Raw genomic sequence first — 18,409 nt, forward strand, 5'->3', positions numbered from 1 at the left:
AGTCTATTGTTATTGGTATGTAGATGATTATCATCACGTGTTGGAGTCAAAAGTAGGAATTAACAGATTTGTGGTTTAATCCTACACTATCCTGTAGTTTATTTAAAGAGAAGCAACGTGAATAAAAAGTATCAAAAAAATTAATCAAAACCTTGTGTTTGAAAATGTTTAGGTTCCCTCAAAATTTAAAAGGTCTAGTTTCATTCAAAATTTAAAAGGTCTAGATTCCTTTAGAACCTAACAATCTATCAAAATAGGTAAAAAAGAATAATCTAAATCCAGTTTTTTTTTTTTTGAAAGACGCGTTACAAGATTCGTTACGTATTCATGTAACATTTCATTCGGACGAGATCGTGTAAATGGTAGTAATTTGGACGTAAGTTGCGCTACAAATGTTAGAATCGCTCATAATATCCATATTTGAAATTTTTTCCTTCAATGTGCATGCCAATGTCACCTAGCTAGGCTCCTTAATACAATTTCTAACTCAAAATCCATCATTTATACCACTAAAATCCCACTTTCTTTGTGTGTTATAATTTATGTCCATATCAAATCATGTCTTGCACTATCACTGATTCATTGTGAACAAATGTACCTCTTCCCATGGATTACGGTTATCCCATTACCTTTTGTTTTTTAAAGGGGAAACATCATGCCACACCTCCCATTACTTTAGAATGCAAGACGCATAACACTTAACAGAATCCTTATTTGATTACAATTGTTTTCAAACCTTGAGCAAATAATTGAAAATTTCTTTCCCACTAATAATCAACCCCAAACCTTATCCAACTCGTATGAATGGAAACCAGGAAGAGATTTGATAGAATAGATGGGGAAGAGGTAGGGCCGGCGGGCAGGCTATTTAGCAACCAAAAATCAACAAAATAGTACGAGTATCAGTGGCATGCATGATAATTGTTACCAAAAAGTTGGGCAAACAATCAACCCTTCTTCTGTACGACACTGTTCCACCGCGGAAAGGACTCTTACCTGTACGGGTCCACGTTCTCCAGGGGCACTCTCGTGGTTCTCTCAAACTCCGTGTCTGTTCCCTGATCCCACGGCTCAAACAGTTACGGCAATATACGGCCGTTGGATCCCACCACCGTGGCCATCACGCATTCGCTCATTCCCCTTCCCACGAATATTCCCCCAAAACATTCCGAAACCATTTCATCGTTCTATTACTCTTCTATTTAAACCCCACAACCTCCAAATTAAAACTCACTTTTCTCTACCCCCCCAACAATCCCCACCCGAAAAGTAATGAGCCAAGCACTCAACAAAAACTACAAGATCTGCGAAGAGCTCGGCCGGGGACGATTCGGCGTCGTTTTCCGGTGCCTCTCGCTCGAAGGCGGTGACACCTACGCCGTAAAGTCCGTCGATAAGAAACTCACACTGGGCGACTCGCTGGACGCACAGTGCTTGTTAACGGAGCCCAAGATCCTCCATCTCCTGGCTCCACACCCCCACGTCATCGGCCTCCACGGCATCTACGAGGACGAGACCCACCTCCACATGGTCCTCGATTTGTGCTCTGCTTCGGACCTCCACCACCGGATCGTGACCCGCCGGGTCATTCCGGAGCCCGAGGCCGCCTCGGTCATGGACCAGCTCTTCCAGGCCCTGGCCCACTGCCACCGAGTCGGCGTTGCCCACCGCGACGTCAAACCCGATAACATTCTCTTCGACGAGCGCAACCGCCTCAAGCTCGCCGATTTCGGATCGGCCGAGATTTTCAAGGACGGCGAGCAGATGAGCGGCATCGTCGGTACGCCCTACTACGTGGCGCCGGAGATCCTTGCCGGGAGGGACTACTGCGAGAAGATCGACGTGTGGAGCGCGGGCGTCATTCTGTACATTATGCTCGCCGGGTTCCCGCCGTTCTACGGCGAATCGGCGGTGGAGATCTTCGAGGCCGTGCTCAGGGCCAATCTCAGGTTCCCGTCTAGGGTTTTCCAGTCGGTCTCCCCGGCAGCTAAGGATCTTCTCAGACGGATGCTTTGCAAGGACGTTTCTAGAAGGTTCTCGGCGGAGCAAGCTCTACGTAAGTCCATCCATGCCTCTTCAGTTCTTCGCTTTTATTGTGTGCTTGGTTGCGGAGAAAATTTCCTTTTGGTTTTTGTTATCTTAGCTTTTTAATATTTTTGTTCCAATTCCAAACGCTAGGAAAAGCATTTTGCCAATTAAAAAAGGGTTTAGCAGAATTAAAAAGAAGCGTTAAGATTATGGTTTTAGTTATGAAGTGGTTGTTTACTGATGGCTGATTGGTTTGTTTGGTACAGGACACCCCTGGGTAACAAGTGGAGGAGGGTCTCTCTAACTTGAGAAAGAAGAAATAATCATAACGAAGCAGAGTATATGGTATTTCATTAAGATATATATATAATAGGGTTTTGTAAAGGTGTGCGCTACAGCGCTGGTGTACATATTTTAATGGAAGCGAATTTCTCCCTTCTTGAGTGAGTTTGTAAAGCGCAAGGAAGGTATATAGCCAAATAGAGAGAGAGAGAGAGAGAGAGAGAGAGAGGAGAGTTTGAGTAGTTTTTGATTTGCTCGTCCGGGCCTTCCCCATCATTTTGGTGTTGTTTTTTTTCGCAAGTGAAGGTGGGAGAAGATTATGCATATGCTGATAAGCTGTATGTCATGTATGATATGTAATGAAAAGTTTCCTGGTTATCTACGATTGTTGTTTGTTTGTTTGTTAAGAAATCATAAGATCAACTAATTAAATGTCTCGTTGTGTTAAAGCAAAAACTAAATCCCACCAAATTTCACATCTCCTGCCTCCCTTCTCCATGTGTCGCCAGTCCCTTCCCCACGTGCCTTCACATCCTTTTTCTCTTTCCCCACGTCTCGTCTCGTCTCGTCCGCTCCCTTTTGCACCTCTCTCTACTGAGCATCTCCAAAATATTAGTTTAAACTACCAACGACTTTCTTTTCACCTCCGGAACATTTTTTTTCCTACAGTAATCAGTATCTTTTAACTAATTACTGTAGCAAAATGTTCCGTAATAAATTTTGGTACTGGATAACATGATTTCAAAAATAAATATGATTATGTTCTTGCTTTTTTAAAAAAAGTCGTATTTTATTCAATTTTATTTTTAAAATTTTATCATACAAAAATCAAACTTCAAATTTCACACATCAAACAAGAATTAAATTTTAATTTCAAAAATTAAATATTCAATAGCTCTTCTCTTTTCCATCTTCTCTGTCCCTCATCTTGTACATTAATCTTCTCTGTCTCTTTCGTCATCTTCCCCGACTCTTCTTCACCTCCTCGCTCCTCCAATAGCTTCTCGTACCTCTCTACTGCTTCTCTGGAAATTTCTATTGTATTAATGTAATCCTTCTTGCTTAGGGGAAAAACGTCTATCAATTTGTCATGTGTGTCTCTCGAGTATGTGAGAAACGTATATTTTTTTTTAAAAAAAATATGTACTTTTCATATGTAATTAAAAAAAAAATGAATTTCTTTAAATGTTAAGGAACACATGATAATTTTATAAACCGATTAAATTTGTAGGAAAATCTGTAAAAAAATAAAAAAATAAAAAAAATAACCCTTCAAGACACTAATTTGTTATAAGCGACAATTTTTTTTAAACGATCTAGATCTGGTTTTACTCTTCCTATAAAAAAAATTAGAATTAAATCTAAATAGTGGAAAAAAATACAGTAACATATACTATATTTGTTTTCAAATACCTAAGTCAAATCCTCGAAACACAACAAAGCCAATAATATTATTAAAATATTTTATTTTTCATGGGAATTCGGTAAATAAAAATACAAGAATATATATGGCCCTACCGTACTTATATATTGTTATTATTTTGTGCAAGTGGTACTACCGTACTTATAATTTATCTGGGAAGGAACATAACGATGAGTGTTTTGGTTATCAAAAAGAGGTGAAAAAAAAAAAAAGAGGCGGTCGAATCTCCGCATGTGCTGGACTATCGAAAATTTGAAATCTGCACCCAAGACTGCCCCGTTCATCACGGAGGTCTAACGTTCTACACGTGGCATCTTTAGTTATTCGTAATTGACCAAAAGCAATGGTCGCTAAACACTTGTTTTCTACCCCGACTTTGACGCCAATGACTTTTTTTATAAACGGAACGCAATTTTCTTCGGAAAAGGGATTCTCTGATGAATTTTTCCCCAAGTTAGTTAATGCAGATTTGAGTCTTCTTTGAGTTCCGAGAAGCTTAAAATATCTCCTAAAAAAAGAGGGAAATATTTAAATATTAATTGGATTATTTACCGAGATTAAAAATAACAAATATCAAATCAATCCCTTCAAAAGAGAGAAGAAAAAAAAAAAGAAAAAAGATTTGATCTCATTATCAATGTTTTGATATCTTAACTAATAAATTATTACTTATCCTAAAATGTTACCAAACTAAAGATATGAAAACATATATTAAAAGGGACTACCTACACTCTATAGTGACGCGGCCAAGTCCATTCATCATAGATAGTCACCATTATAATTATCAATTTTATTACCTTATCCTTAAAATTCTAACCTATTATATTATATGATATTAAATTGATTTTTTTATGTTTATAAATATAAAATGTGAATATATTAATATATTTTGTACGTTTTAATAAACAAACGAAAATTATGAATCATGACTACAAATAAAATTCTTAATTTCGAGTTTCAACGACTCTGCTAAGTCTATATTTGAAGGACTAGGATCAAATGTACAGTATGAAAAATGTTACATATTAAACATGTGACGTATTAACAATGAGAATTGAGTATATTTTTATCAGACTCTTATAATTTATATCATATAAAAATTTTGAACAAGAAAACTGTCTTTTGGTTTAATAAAGAAGAAGCGTCTCTTCAAAAAGTAAAGAAAAAACATTTTCTAATGATTTTTTTTTTCCTATCTCGATGACATATCATATCTTTAATATGTTGCATTTTTCACACTGGCCGTTTCGGTTTCGATATAAAAAAGGACTTGAATTCACATAATTTTTGAGAATTTAAAATTTCTTTAAAAGTATAGAGATTCATAATTAGTGTTTGAAAGGGGATGTTCAATTAGTTGTTTACCGGTTGGCACAAAATATATAAATTTTACGTGGCCCAGGTGTCTTTTTAACGTGTTCGATACATTTTGATTTGGCACAGAGACAAATACCTGTCTGGCAAAGAAGAAAATGCTTAACTTGGAGAGCACATTGAGACTTGCTAGAGGGGGCAAGGGCCATGCTCTCTTATTATATTTTAATGCCAAAGTTTCATATATATATATATATATATATAACACTAAAGCTTATGAGACAATGGTTTAAATTTAATAAATTAAACAGCTGTGTTCTGAATTAGAGATTTTTTTTTTTTTTTTTTTTTTTTTTTTTTTTTTTTTTTTTTTTCAATTCAAACTATTAAATTGATATGTTTCTAATTTATTTGTTCTCACGCGTCTAATTATATGTTATGTGAATGATTTTGCAAACAAGCAACATGATAAATTGTTAGGTTCTGAGAGAATCTAGACTTTTTAGATTATGAGGGAATCTAGACATTTTTAAAACACAAGGTTTTGGATTAATTCTCGTTACCTCTTAATTTTTTGATTGATCACCCATTAAATAGGGAGCTACATGACTACACGACTCAAACTAAAAGAGTACTTAAAGATAATTAAACTCCTATTCTAACTTGGAGATAAACTCGTATAAAAAACAATATATAAAAATTTATTACTAAATAACTTTTGCACCATGATGCTACAAATAATTAAAAGACTCTGACTTAGAAAGATAATTATAACTATCATTATTTAATTAAACTATGACTACTCTAGGATAAGATAACATAACCAAAAGAGTTTAATAAAATAAATGCTTGTGAGTCATGCCAACGTTTTTTAGCTACTGTAGAATTTTACTTTCATAACATTATTTGGATATTCGACACGTCAGATTATTAAATTATGGTGCACGCGGGAATTAATTCTTTGGATCCATCGACGTGGAGTAAAACTTTGGATTCATTCCTATAATCTAATATTTTGATGCATGTGATTAGCTAGCAGACGAGTTAGGTAGCCATGCATTAATGTTCTTCGTAGATGCCTTGATGGCAACACAAATGGAGCCTAGCGATGTCATGAATGATTAAGCTTAGACAAATAAACTGACTCTTGGCAGCACCCATAAAGAACTACTACTAACCTAACTACGTACCAATTAACCTTATCCATTCGTTTAATTGTTTTCTTTTGTACGTGGCTCGAAATGGTTAAAAAGCTAGGCCCGACTGAAGAAATTATTGATACTAGATAGCATTACCATTAATGAAATGGAATTAGAAATTGATGGCTCAATCAACAGCTGAAAGGAGTGTATATCCACCCCCCACCCTCTTCATTTCTCATCGATGGAAACCCTGCCAATTTGCATGTCATTTTCCGTTTGAACGAACACGTGCTGGTCTCTGCATATCTCATTGGCCAATTCAAAAAAGATACCCAGTTTCTAATTTCGTGACGGCTCAAACATTATGCAGAGATCAGGCTAGCTAGAGCTCTCAACTTGGAAACAGAAATTAAGAATTGCAAGCGACGGGACATGATTAACGTAGCGCCCACATGCATGCTGTGATAGATTAAGGTTGTTCCGTGTTCGGGAATCGGGGCGGTTGGTCTGCTGTTAAGTTGTTGCTCACGTGCTTGTAGGGTAGCCAGGCTCCCAACTATACGTTTCCATGAATGTCACTGCATGAGTGCATGTGCAGTGCAATATGACATATATGATTACGTCAAAAAAAAAATAAAAACGGTTGGTGCTGGGTCAAATCGCTAGCTGTCGTATACACACACGTATGAGAAATGTTAGAGTTTATTCTAGTGTTATTTTAGATCATTTTTATACTGATATGATATCTTTTTTTTTTTTTTTTTTTTAAGAGAAATCAAGCTTTAGTTTTTTTTTTTTTTTTTTAATTAAAAACAGGGTATCATGTTAGCATAGAAGGATCCCATAAAAAAATTAGAAGGAGTATATATATATATAGCTCATTCTAGCGTCTTTCTGAATAACATGGATTTAATTTTTTTTGCTTAAAAAATTGCATTTCGTAAGTTACATTTTGAGATAAATTTTTTTATTTATTAAATTCATGTAATTCAGAAGGATGGTAGAAGAGACTCTAACATTTCTCTATATAAAATAGGAAGACAATTATTTCGGGGGTGTGGGTGGGAAAAAAGGAAGGGTCCAAATGGAGTGAAAATGGGCTTCATCAATAGCCTTGGGTTCAATTACAAACAAGACCTTTTCTGATTAGAGGAAACCTGGGTTGGCCTCACAGCTTCACATATGGGCCTAGTTTCTCTATGAGCTCAGGCAGTTCGTAGAATATCAAGCTAACGGGCTTTGGTATGTTTAAGAGATGATAATATGATTTGGAGCTCAAAACTCTTCAATGCATTAATTCTACAAGTCGTTCATTTGTCATTACAAGAATGATGTGTTTTTAAAATTATTACTTGAGCATAATTTAATAGTGATTAATCATAAGCCTAATGTTGATTTTAAAAACCACATTATTCTTTTGAGGGACACAAAATGAACTTTTAACATTACTCATTAAAACTGTAATTGCTCATCTAAACGGATAAGGATTTACAGTAATTACATGCTCGAATTGGTAGCAATTTGGATAGATAATGTGATAGACCCTATATGAGACCCACATATTCGTTTATTATCCACTACCCACATATTAGGTAATGAGCCTTTTGGGCATATTTAATCTTTTGGACTTTTTTGGGTCTCTATTATGACCAATTTTAAGCCAATTTTTAGTGTTTTGGATTTGTTTTAATTCTTTTTAAACCCTAATATTTTGAAAATATATTGATTTCACATTAATTTTACCTTTTTGTCCAAGTGTTACACTATAAAGCAACATAGCCAATCAAACCAATGTAATCATAACCTATACATAATCTAAAACGACGTTATATATATATATATTTTGCTAACCGCATTCGCGTGTTCGGATAACGGATATTTGTAAATAGTGGATGTGGAAAAGCCTATTTGGGAGTCTTGTTGTCTTGGCTTGAGGCTCACAATTCTCCATGAGCCGGCCTTAAGGCCCCATCCATCTCAGATGGACCGGTAAAAGTGGGATTATTCCCAAAATATGTATAGCCCATTGAAACAGCCAAATGAGCCAAGAAATAAGCAGCTATTTATGGGCGTGAGAAAAATCTTTGGTTCTGCTTCGTTGATGAGAAATCACCTAAAAAAAAAGAAAAAGAAAAAAAGATTCCTTCCTTTCTAATCAAGAAACGATTACCATGATGTAATCGCAAAGAAATAATTAGCAGGAAAACAGAGAGTTTTGCAAAGTGATAATGTGATGATAAAGTGTGAGTTTCTGATTAAAATGACATAAAAGAGAGTCAATCTCAGTCATCTCATTATAAAAGAGTGAGAAAGATGATCTCATATTCTCTCAATAAGGCTGTCTTGCCAGTTTGCACAAAATTCTATGGAGCAAGTGCCTCAAGTATGACAGAATATGGTCGATGGGCCTTTTCATCTTCAACTTTAAACTTCAATGGGAGTCGAATGGCATATATATATATATATATATATATATATATATATATATATACACACATACATGGTGTACCGCACAAACTTGGAGTGCAAGAACAAATCCCATGCACTCGTGTTGGTTGCTAGAAGACGGGGGGGCATAACGGCCGAAGAAAAAAGAGTAACTAAAAAGTTGAAATTCTTCATTCTCTTCATGATTGATCACTTTTTTAACTACTGCAACTACAAGAAGATGAATTCTGCAGGAATATGATTATGTAATCATCAAGTGAATGTAACGCTAAAAGGCCACGAATCAATTAAAAAGAGAATTTAAATACACAGAGCATTGCCATAAAAGTTTGGACTTACTTTCAAATCACATAAAACTTACTGTCTGAAATTTCGTTTTTAAAAAATTAAGATTTGAAAAATTTATGTTTTCAAATTGTATGCAAAAAGATGTATTTTTAAAAACACAATTTTAGAGGCTGAATTGCGATTTGAAAGGCCGAACATATTTTTAAAAATTGCACTTTTTCAAATTGCATATTTTATAATCGCAAACTTAAACGGACCATAAATATACTAATTATGGGCCTGTTGCTCCATGGGCTTACAATCTATATGACCCCCCTTGTGGGTGTGAAGTCTAAACGAATTGGCAAATCCAAGGTACTAGTAGACTTATCAATATTGGTAGGGAAGAATTGTTAGAAATACGACTTCTATATTAGGTTGGACCTTATTACAATATTTACCTAGCTATATTGTTTGCTTTTCTCATGATTTGTATGTGGGAAATTTTTGAGAAAGAATTGTATTCACTTTGCTGATGTTGTAAATCACACAATCGAGCCCAGGTCAAGAGGGCATGCAAAAGAAGGTACTGAAAAATTTGTCTTTAAAAAAAGAAATTATTATTATTATTAATTTTTTTTTTTCCTTCAACCTTTAGTTTGAGAAGAGATATTAGAGTAAAAGATTTTCATATTAGGTTTGATATATTTTTCTTATTAGCATATTTATCATTTTTGTGTAATTGTAATCAGGGTCGGTTGTATTGTAAACATATCAGATTGAATATATAGGAGCAAAATATAGCCTTTTAGAGTACTTATCTGTGGTGGAAATAGGTCTCTAAAGCTGAACCACCCCAAAATCTCTTTGCTGATTTTTCTCTCTTGCCTAGCAATATTATCTTTCATTTTATATTTATTACAAAATTTTAAATCTTTCTTCAGTGATTTACTCATTGATCCTAGGGATCGGATTACTCATGCAACTGCAAGGGTCTGTCCTTCTGGTTCAATTAGGGTCATTTTTCCCTGTTATTTAGGTCATGGGTACCTTTCTCCGAGGTTAGTTTTATGGTGGTATATGGTGGATCGAGATCCCGTGCAATACTTAAGTGTAATAGCTCTCATTTATAAAGGGAACCGTCCAGAAATTGATACTTCTACCGTGATTCAACACCCCATAGTAGAGTTATTCACCCCATAATCTCAACCTCTAGAAGCTGATGCACATACCCAAGTCTTAGGGGGCATTTCACATTGCAATTTCATAAGCAAAAAGTGCAATTTTAGATCAAATCATAAAAAACTAAATCGTTTGGAATTTTGTTTTTAAAAAATTACAATTTAAAAACGTAGAAAATATGTTTTTTCAAATTACAGGTAATGATGTGTTTTTTTTAAAAACGTACAATTTTAAAGGTTAAACTACGATTTTATAGGTCAAACTGCGATTTTGTCAAACGTTTAACTATGTTTTTAAAAATGACACATTTTAAAATTGCAAACCAAATAGATCCTTAATTTCCGTTACTTGTAAGTTATAACGTACCTAACGATAAGTGAAACTACGCGCACAGCACCTCTACATGGATTTTCTTTTTGAGATATGATCTTTTGTTACTTCAAGTCACAACTCTTGACCATCTTGTCTATGTGGCAAGGTGATCCCTTAGCTAGCTTTAGAATTTTTTATTTTTTTTCTAAAAAATTTAAACAATTCACATGAACAAAATGGTCGAAGACTTTTGTTTTGAGGCGACAATTTATCCTATCTCTTTTCTTTTAGGATTGACCTCAGCCAACCGATCATTCGTTTCCACAAAACTGACCGACACTTGTCTGTACCATCCGGGGACGGATTCCGGACACTTCTTTCAATTGGGTGCAGGGTCCATGTCAACGGGCCCCATGCAATTTTAACTCGAAGCAATTAAGTAACAAACAGTCACATGCAGACACGCCTAAAAACGACACTGTAAGGTAAAGGAGAATCTTATTTCATATCATATGGTTGGCTGCCAAAATGTCCGGAGAATATCAGAAAGAGCTCAAAGAGATCAAAGGGCTATGAAGTAATCATAACGTGCATGTGATGAGAGGTTCTAATAAATTGTGAAGAGAATTAAGTACTTAAGCTCATCATCATCCCACAAAAGGACATGTCATCATTGTATACAAGAGGATGAGAAAGAAGCATAAATGCTAATTCCCCTTCCACGCACCTTAATTAGGCTGATCAATGCGAAGGAAAAGATCGATCACAAATGGCTTAAGATGGGTGGGTGTTAAAAGACATAATATATGCTTATTCTTATGCAACTTTGGCGGGATGCTTCCATGCTATTCTGTTCGTGTGGACGGCTCTTCAATTAGAATTTCCATAGCGTATGTAAACAAGTTCTAAAAGTTGTAGAACTATCATACGGAACGCATGCAATGCCATTGAGTTGGACTTTCTTAACTAAAAAGGTAAGCAAGCAACATTCCAATAATGAAATTGACAGTACAAAAATCACTACAATTGGATGCATGTCTACAGTACCGGTTACTGTAGACACGTGTCTTCTGAAAAACGTGTCCAATTGTACCATCTTCACAATTGGATGCGTGTATTTAATACACGTGTCCATTTGGACACGCGTATTAAATACACGCGTCCAATTTGACACGTGTATTTAATACGCGTGTCCAATTGGACACGTGTATTAATTAAATACACGTGTCAAACTGTTATTTTTTTCCAAATATAATTTTTTTTAATTAAATAGAATTTCAACAATTGGACACGCGTATTTAATACGCGTGTCCAATTGGAGTATTTAATACGCGTGTCCAATTGGACACGTGTATTTAATACACGTGTCAAACTGTTATTTTTCCCAAATATAATTTTTTTTTTAATTAAATAGAATTTCAACAATTGGACACGCGTATTTAATACGCGTGTCCAATTGGACGCGTGTAGGGGTGTAAACGAGTCGATCCTGAGCGGGTATTGCCTGTTCGGGCTCGGCTCGTTTAACAAACAGTAAAGCTCGAGCTCGACACGAGCTGAAAAATCTTGTGCGAGCTCGGCTCGCGTAACAAAAACTATTGTTCGAGCTCGAGCTTGAGCTCGAGCTCGGCCATTTTGGTCGATCCCGAGCTCGAGTACTCGGCTCGAGCTCGGCTCGTATCACAATTTAAATTATTGACTTTAGCAAAAAAATAAAAAATAAAAAATTAAACCACAAATTTTCAAAATAATGTGCACTTGCACGTATTAGAATTTTGCAATAAAAGAAAACAATAAGGCAATTGCCAATGAGTTTAGAATCTGAATTACAATTATCTATGAATCTATAATAAGTAATTAAATATGGTCAAATTGATCATTATGAATTTATGAGTCATAAATCATAATTTATAACTACCTACTAATAATACTAATATTATATGATCATACGATTTAAGTATTATCATATGATAGCATATTTAATGTATTAACATGATTTAACAACTCGTATGATCTTAAATCTTAGATTTTTTTTTTTTTTTTTTTTTTTTTATATAAGTAAGAGATCTTAAATCTTAGATCTTAGATCACGTGATGTAATGATTAAGTATTTAATGATAAACTCATAACATATAATAAAGTGATTGCATATTTTATATTTACATGTCATATGGCACAATGTTATATTATTATATGATCATATAGCCATATAATCTTATTATATAACATGAATAATATGATTAAGTATACAAATTGTCATTATATCATATGACTAATAATTAATTATTGATATTATTCACTTTTATTATTTTATATACCTATAACCAATTAATATATACTAACTAATAACTATTGTTATTTATTACTTAATTTATGCTTACATATAGTATATTATTTATTAATATACTATATTATAAAACTAGTTATATATATATATATATATATATATATATATATATATATATATATATATATATATACGAGTCGAGCCTTAATAAACGAGTCGATCCTTATACGAGCGGGTTCACGAGCTTTAGTCGAGTCGAGTCGAGTTTATACGAGTTTGCATCGTTTAATAATCGAGTTTGATTTTCGTGTTCACGAGTAGCTCATTTAATAATCGATTCGAGCACGAGTCGAGTTTATTCGAGCCGATCTCGAGTAAGCTCACGAATAGCTCAGCTCGTTTACACCCCTAGACGCGTGTATTTAATAAGTGTGTCCAATTGGACACGTGTATTAAATACACGTGTCAAACTGTTATTTTTTTTCAAATATAATTTTTTTTTAATTAAATAGAATTTCAACAATTGGACACACGTGGATCGGAGTTGGATTGGGTTGATGCGATTTGGAGAATAAAAGGTTATATAAAATAGACTTTGATACTATGTTAAAAACATGAAAAAGAAAAAAAAAAAAAGAAAAAAAAGTGAAAATAGAAGTAGATTTTGGAGAAAAGAGAGATAAGACAAAAGATTTGAAATGATTCAACTTTAGATGCCTGTGTCTACCGTAATAATGTCTGATAACGCTACATCTTTATTGACAGACTTGATTAATATTGTATTATGATTAAGCCTATAACTTAGTTGGTTAGTATAAACTATTGTACAAAGATAAATACAGCAAATGTAATCTGGTAAACTAATATATAGCAAACAAAGAAATACAATTTGAAGGATTTTAATATGTGATAGAAGCAAATATTGCAAGAGATCCTTTGTATTCTATAAATTTTGTTAATTTCTACTCCCTTTTCAGCACCCTGAGAAATTGTGACAAGAATCACAGGGAGGGAAAAAAAAAAAAAAAAAAACCTCAGAATTTAAGGAAAAGTTCAGTAGTGCGATTCTATTATGATAAAAGTTGAAGGTTATGCTCAATGGGGATGTATAGAGTCAATCGAACAGGAAGCCAATAGAGGAAAAACCATAAAGCTTTCTTTATACTAGCACATCATAACCTCTCATTATACAACAAAGACACTACTAGTTCTCAAACCAAGCAGTAGGGTAAGAGCTTATTCCATCTTTGGGCTACACGTGAAGTAAAAGAGTCCCTCATTAGATGAGTAATGTTACTCTTTACACCCATTTTATACTTGTTGATGTGTCGTATTTTAAGTAGCTTTCAAAAAGTTACTTAAAACATGCAACGGCAACCCGTATAAAATAAGTGTTAAGAGTAGCATTACTCAACGCTCATAAAGTACCCTCTAATGCAACTTTCAGGAATTCTACCGGACAATACAAACATATTGGATAAAGAGAAGGCCTAGTTAAAGCGTAACAGTTCTAAGGTCATGACCAGGTTGCTGCCTTAACTCTGTTGCAGACCCAGTTTCTTCCTCTGCTTCACCAGACATTTCCTCCAATGATCTTCCCTTTGATTCAGGCACCAAGAAAGTAAACACTATTCCAAGGAAGTTGACAACACCCAGAACTATAAGTGTATTTCTCACTCCAATACCCTTTTCTGCATACTGAAATCCAAATGCCCCAACAATTGCCCCAGCCTTTCCAGCTGCAGCTGATATACCATGACATGTTGACCTTAGCCTTGCCGGGAAAATCTCTGCCGGCACGACGAATGTAGTGGCATTTGGACCGAAATTGGCGAAGAAAAACGTGAGGGAGTAGATCACAACAAACCCAATTCGGTTGGCTTTTAAGGTCCAGTGATGGTAAGGAATGGCCAAGGCAAACATGAAGACAGTCATGAAGAAAAACCCCATCAATTGAATTGTAAACCTCCCGATCTTATCAATTAATGCGACTGTAAACCAATACCCTGGCACAGTGCTGCAAAGGGCTATAAGAGTTTGTGCCCTGGCAATTCTGAAAACCTCGTCAAGTGCACTCATTTCTTTTGCCTTAGGAATCCAACCAATGGCAGTGAAAATGTCCTTCTGAAACAGATTCTGGCTGTAGAAGGCAATATCCAACAAGAACCAAGTAGTTGTGGTTCCAACCAAGTGAAGCCCATGTCGGCGAACAAACTGCATCGAGAACAAACCGAAATCATTTCCCTGTCCTCTGTCCTCGACTTTCTCCTGTTCAGCTTCCAATTCAACCTGCAGAACTTTGGACATATCCGCAGCCGCCTGCTTAGCATTCTTGGCAACCAAGGCAGTGTATCGAGCAGTTTCGGGCATTTTCATGCGCCAGTAGTAAGTAAGCAAAGCTGGGATTGCACCAAACATCACAATTATACGCCAAACATAATCAGCTTCTGCAGGAGTGGAGCCAATTGGATCAAATTGATAAGCCAGGGCAGGGTATTTCAACTTGAAAGCTGCTGAAACTATAATAGCAACCATCCCCCCAGCCAGAATTCCGAAACCTTGCATCGCAAACACTGCAGCGATGAAGGCTCCACGAGTCTTCTTGTTGGCATACTCAGACATGATTGTGGCAGAAAGCGGGTAGTCACCGCCAATGCCGAAGCCAAGCCAGAATCTGAAGAAGCATAATGTGGCCATGACAGCATTGGGATCCTTGCCAAAGGAAAGGCCACAGGCAATTGAGCAAAGGACCATGAGCATGAGGGTCATTCCATAGACGCGTTTCCGGCCCATTTTGTCACCAAGCCAGCCGAAGAAGAGCTGGCCTGACAGGGTACCGCAAAAGGCAACGCCATTGACAGCAGCCGAGATATTTGAAGGGAGAGAGCCGGGATTAGGAGAGCCTTCCTTGTAGTAGTACAAGCGACCCAACAGTTTGGTCACAAGAGAGATGCAAAAGAGATCATATGCATCAGTGAAAAAGCCCATACCAGCAATCACTATTGCTGTGAAATGGTACCATTGTGTTTTAGCGACATCAAGGGCATTAAGCACTTGCAGTTCCTTGGCCATAATTACTCCTCCTAAGTCTCACGAACTCTTGAACTTTGTTAACTCCTCCAGTCCTATATAATCAAAATATGAAATTATCATTTATTTCAAGTAAATTTAATCAAAACACGTTAGACGATAAAAAAAAAAAAGAAAAAGGTGTGTCATGTATGCCAAGAGCATGAGCATGTGACCCAGAAAAGTCAGTCAGTGAGTTGACTCAGCCGAGCTGAACTAGAACTATTGGACTCGTGAGTCGTGAGTCGTGAGTCGTGAGCTGTGACAATGAACAAAACATAGAAGGTCAGTGTAATTAAGAAGAAGACAAAAAAGAGGGACCAGGCTTTTCCAGAGCCGTAAATACCTCTCAATAGTCAATACCTCTACGGGGAAGCAAACCGGTTTCAAAATGGAGGGCCATATGAATAAGAAAGAAACAGGTTATGACAAGAGACAAGCTGTGACAGAAGCGTGATAAATTGACTATAATCAGAGCATAGGAAGTCCATGAGTCAATAAAGTGATGCTGTAATTATCAACCTATGATAAATCCTGATAAAATATTAGTTGTATCTCAAATCAGGGAACACGTGGATTATTATTTTTTTAATAATAGTTTCGGCGGCTTTGAAAAGGGTCTCAGAGCCGTTCAAAGCATGGCTTGGGTCGAACTGTTCTGGTTGCTTCTTGTGAGTTGTGAGAGTGTGTACTTTTGGGTAAAAAACACTCCCCCCACGTTAATAAAGACCCTTTTCAGTGCTCTTCAATGCGTAAGATATCATATAATTTTCATTACAGATAGACTTAAAAGAAAAGGCTCAGAAAAAAAGAGAGAAAATAGATATTAATTAAAGAAAAGGATTGATGGAAAGGAAATCTCATTGAATGGAAGGTCCGCCCAAGCAGGAAAAGCTGCAAACAGACGGGGAAATGGGAATAGTGACTGAAAACCAGAGATTACTTTTAACGCTCCAGCCAAGAACACAAAAGAAGTCACTGACATGAAGGTTGCACTAAAAACAATCAAATAATTAAAAAGAAAAATATATATTATTCTGACTTGAGATTTATAAATAAAAATAAAGCTCTCCACTATATCCAGTACTTTTGTATGTGTTTAGCTACGTAAATATGATATGCTAAATATTTCAGATAGTCTTCCATCAGGATCCCTCAAAAGTTTGGAAAGAAGTCTCTCAAGAAAAGTATTCTTTGATTTTCCTTACCAACCAGACAGAAAGCAAGGGGGAAAGAAGAAATAGAATTAAAACCCAGGAACCTCTTGAAGAAGAATCATTAAAGACGTACAATGTTCTTCAAGAACTAAATCCCATCCAGAAAACAGAGAAATTCTACATCTACAAATATTCAACTAAAAAAAAAAAAGGGAAAAAAGAAACATAATAGAAAAGAAAAGAAAAGGAAAAAAAAAAAATCAGAAAATCACATAGTCGGGTTTCAAATTTTTTGTTTGGAAGTCTCTCTTAATGCTTCATAATCAATATGGCTAGTAGAGGTGGAAACATATACTGCAAAGATTTATAAATATTGGTACTTTTAAGTAAATCTTCCGTAATATGTCTACAATTTGACACCTAATTAAAAGCGCAAACCCAAGAATATTTTCTGCTTTTTATGTTTGGAGAACAATTTTCTGACTCAGAATGAAAAACAGGGCAGAATTTTTATCTATCCACTTGAAGAATATAATATCACTTTCAGAAAGCGAAAATGAAAAAAATAAAAAAAATAATTATGGCAACAAAGTTTATATGGAATCATTGAGAAAATATAAATTACCTTGCCTTTACTGCACCAGAGAGAACAGTGACTCTCTGCCTTCTTTTTCACATGCAAGAATACAGATTAAATGCAGACACTGAAGAGAGAGCTAAAGACGAACAAGAAGAAGAAGAAAATTAAAAGAAACGTTGAGAGTAGTAATTAAGTAAGCGTCCTATATGACTTTTTATATTCACAGATATAGAGAGAGAGAGAGAGAGAGAGAGAGAGAGAGAGAGGCCTTTGGATCTCCCAAGAAGCAGAGGAGGTGTGCTTGGGACATGAGCATGAAGTTGTATTTATAACTATAACGGACCCTCACCTATGGCGGAACTAGGTGTAGGGGAGGTGCTACATTAACATCACGTCTCTTCTAAAAAAAAAAAAATGAAGGGTTCAGATTTAACCAAATTTTATTTAAATCAAACGTAGCCGTTTTTTTTTTAGTGAAGCAGACGTACGTTTGATGGATTTTATTTATGACGCCGATTAAGCATGCTCTTGTCTTGGCCACCTGACCCAATTGGATCTCATCTATACGAAGCCAAAATACACAAAAATAAAAAGAACCCACCATAAAATTAGCACTCAATAAACCGTCCTACATCTCACTGAACAAAGAAAAACTTCAAAAGGCAAAACCCATTAAATTTCAGATTTGAAACCCATAAGAAAAACTCAATTTTCAGCACAAAAATATCTTAAACTTTTTAATGGGTGTCAAAACTTATCCTCATTTCCGCGTTGTCCTTGAACGAGGAAAAGAAAAACACGTACAACTCTCTCACTTTGAGCTCCCAATCTCTCAGTCTTAGAATCCAATAGTTTAATTGAGTTTATTTAGAGATAGATTTTTCTAAGAAATCTAGCGAATTGTTTTTATTTAGCAGT

At 35.5% G+C, this 18,409-nt stretch overlaps 2 protein-coding genes across 2 annotated transcripts; one reads left to right on the forward strand and one right to left on the reverse strand.

Moving 5' to 3' along the window:
- The first annotated feature begins 1,224 nt into the window (after nt 1–1,224).
- On the forward strand, nt 1,225–2,692 carry LOC133873881 (phosphoenolpyruvate carboxylase kinase 1-like). Its single transcript, XM_062311675.1, has 2 exons — nt 1,225–2,056; nt 2,295–2,692. Exons 1-2 carry the CDS (start codon nt 1,273–1,275, stop codon nt 2,330–2,332), a joined length of 822 nt encoding a protein of 273 aa, XP_062167659.1. The 5' UTR covers nt 1,225–1,272; the 3' UTR covers nt 2,333–2,692.
- Nucleotides 2,693–13,819: 11,127 nt separating this feature from the next.
- LOC133873890 (low affinity inorganic phosphate transporter 1-like) lies at nt 13,820–17,759 on the reverse strand. Its single transcript, XM_062311686.1, has 2 exons — nt 17,537–17,759; nt 13,820–15,810 (listed from the first exon to the last, which is right to left on the reverse strand). Exon 2 carries the CDS (start codon nt 15,755–15,757, stop codon nt 14,180–14,182), a length of 1,578 nt encoding a protein of 525 aa, XP_062167670.1. The 5' UTR covers nt 15,758–15,810; nt 17,537–17,759; the 3' UTR covers nt 13,820–14,179.
- Nucleotides 17,760–18,409: the final 650 nt, after the last annotated feature.

The sequence above is a fragment of the Alnus glutinosa genome, chromosome 1 (genome assembly GCF_958979055.1).
Source record: "Alnus glutinosa chromosome 1, dhAlnGlut1.1, whole genome shotgun sequence".
Lineage (NCBI taxonomy): Eukaryota > Viridiplantae > Streptophyta > Magnoliopsida > Fagales > Betulaceae > Alnus > Alnus glutinosa.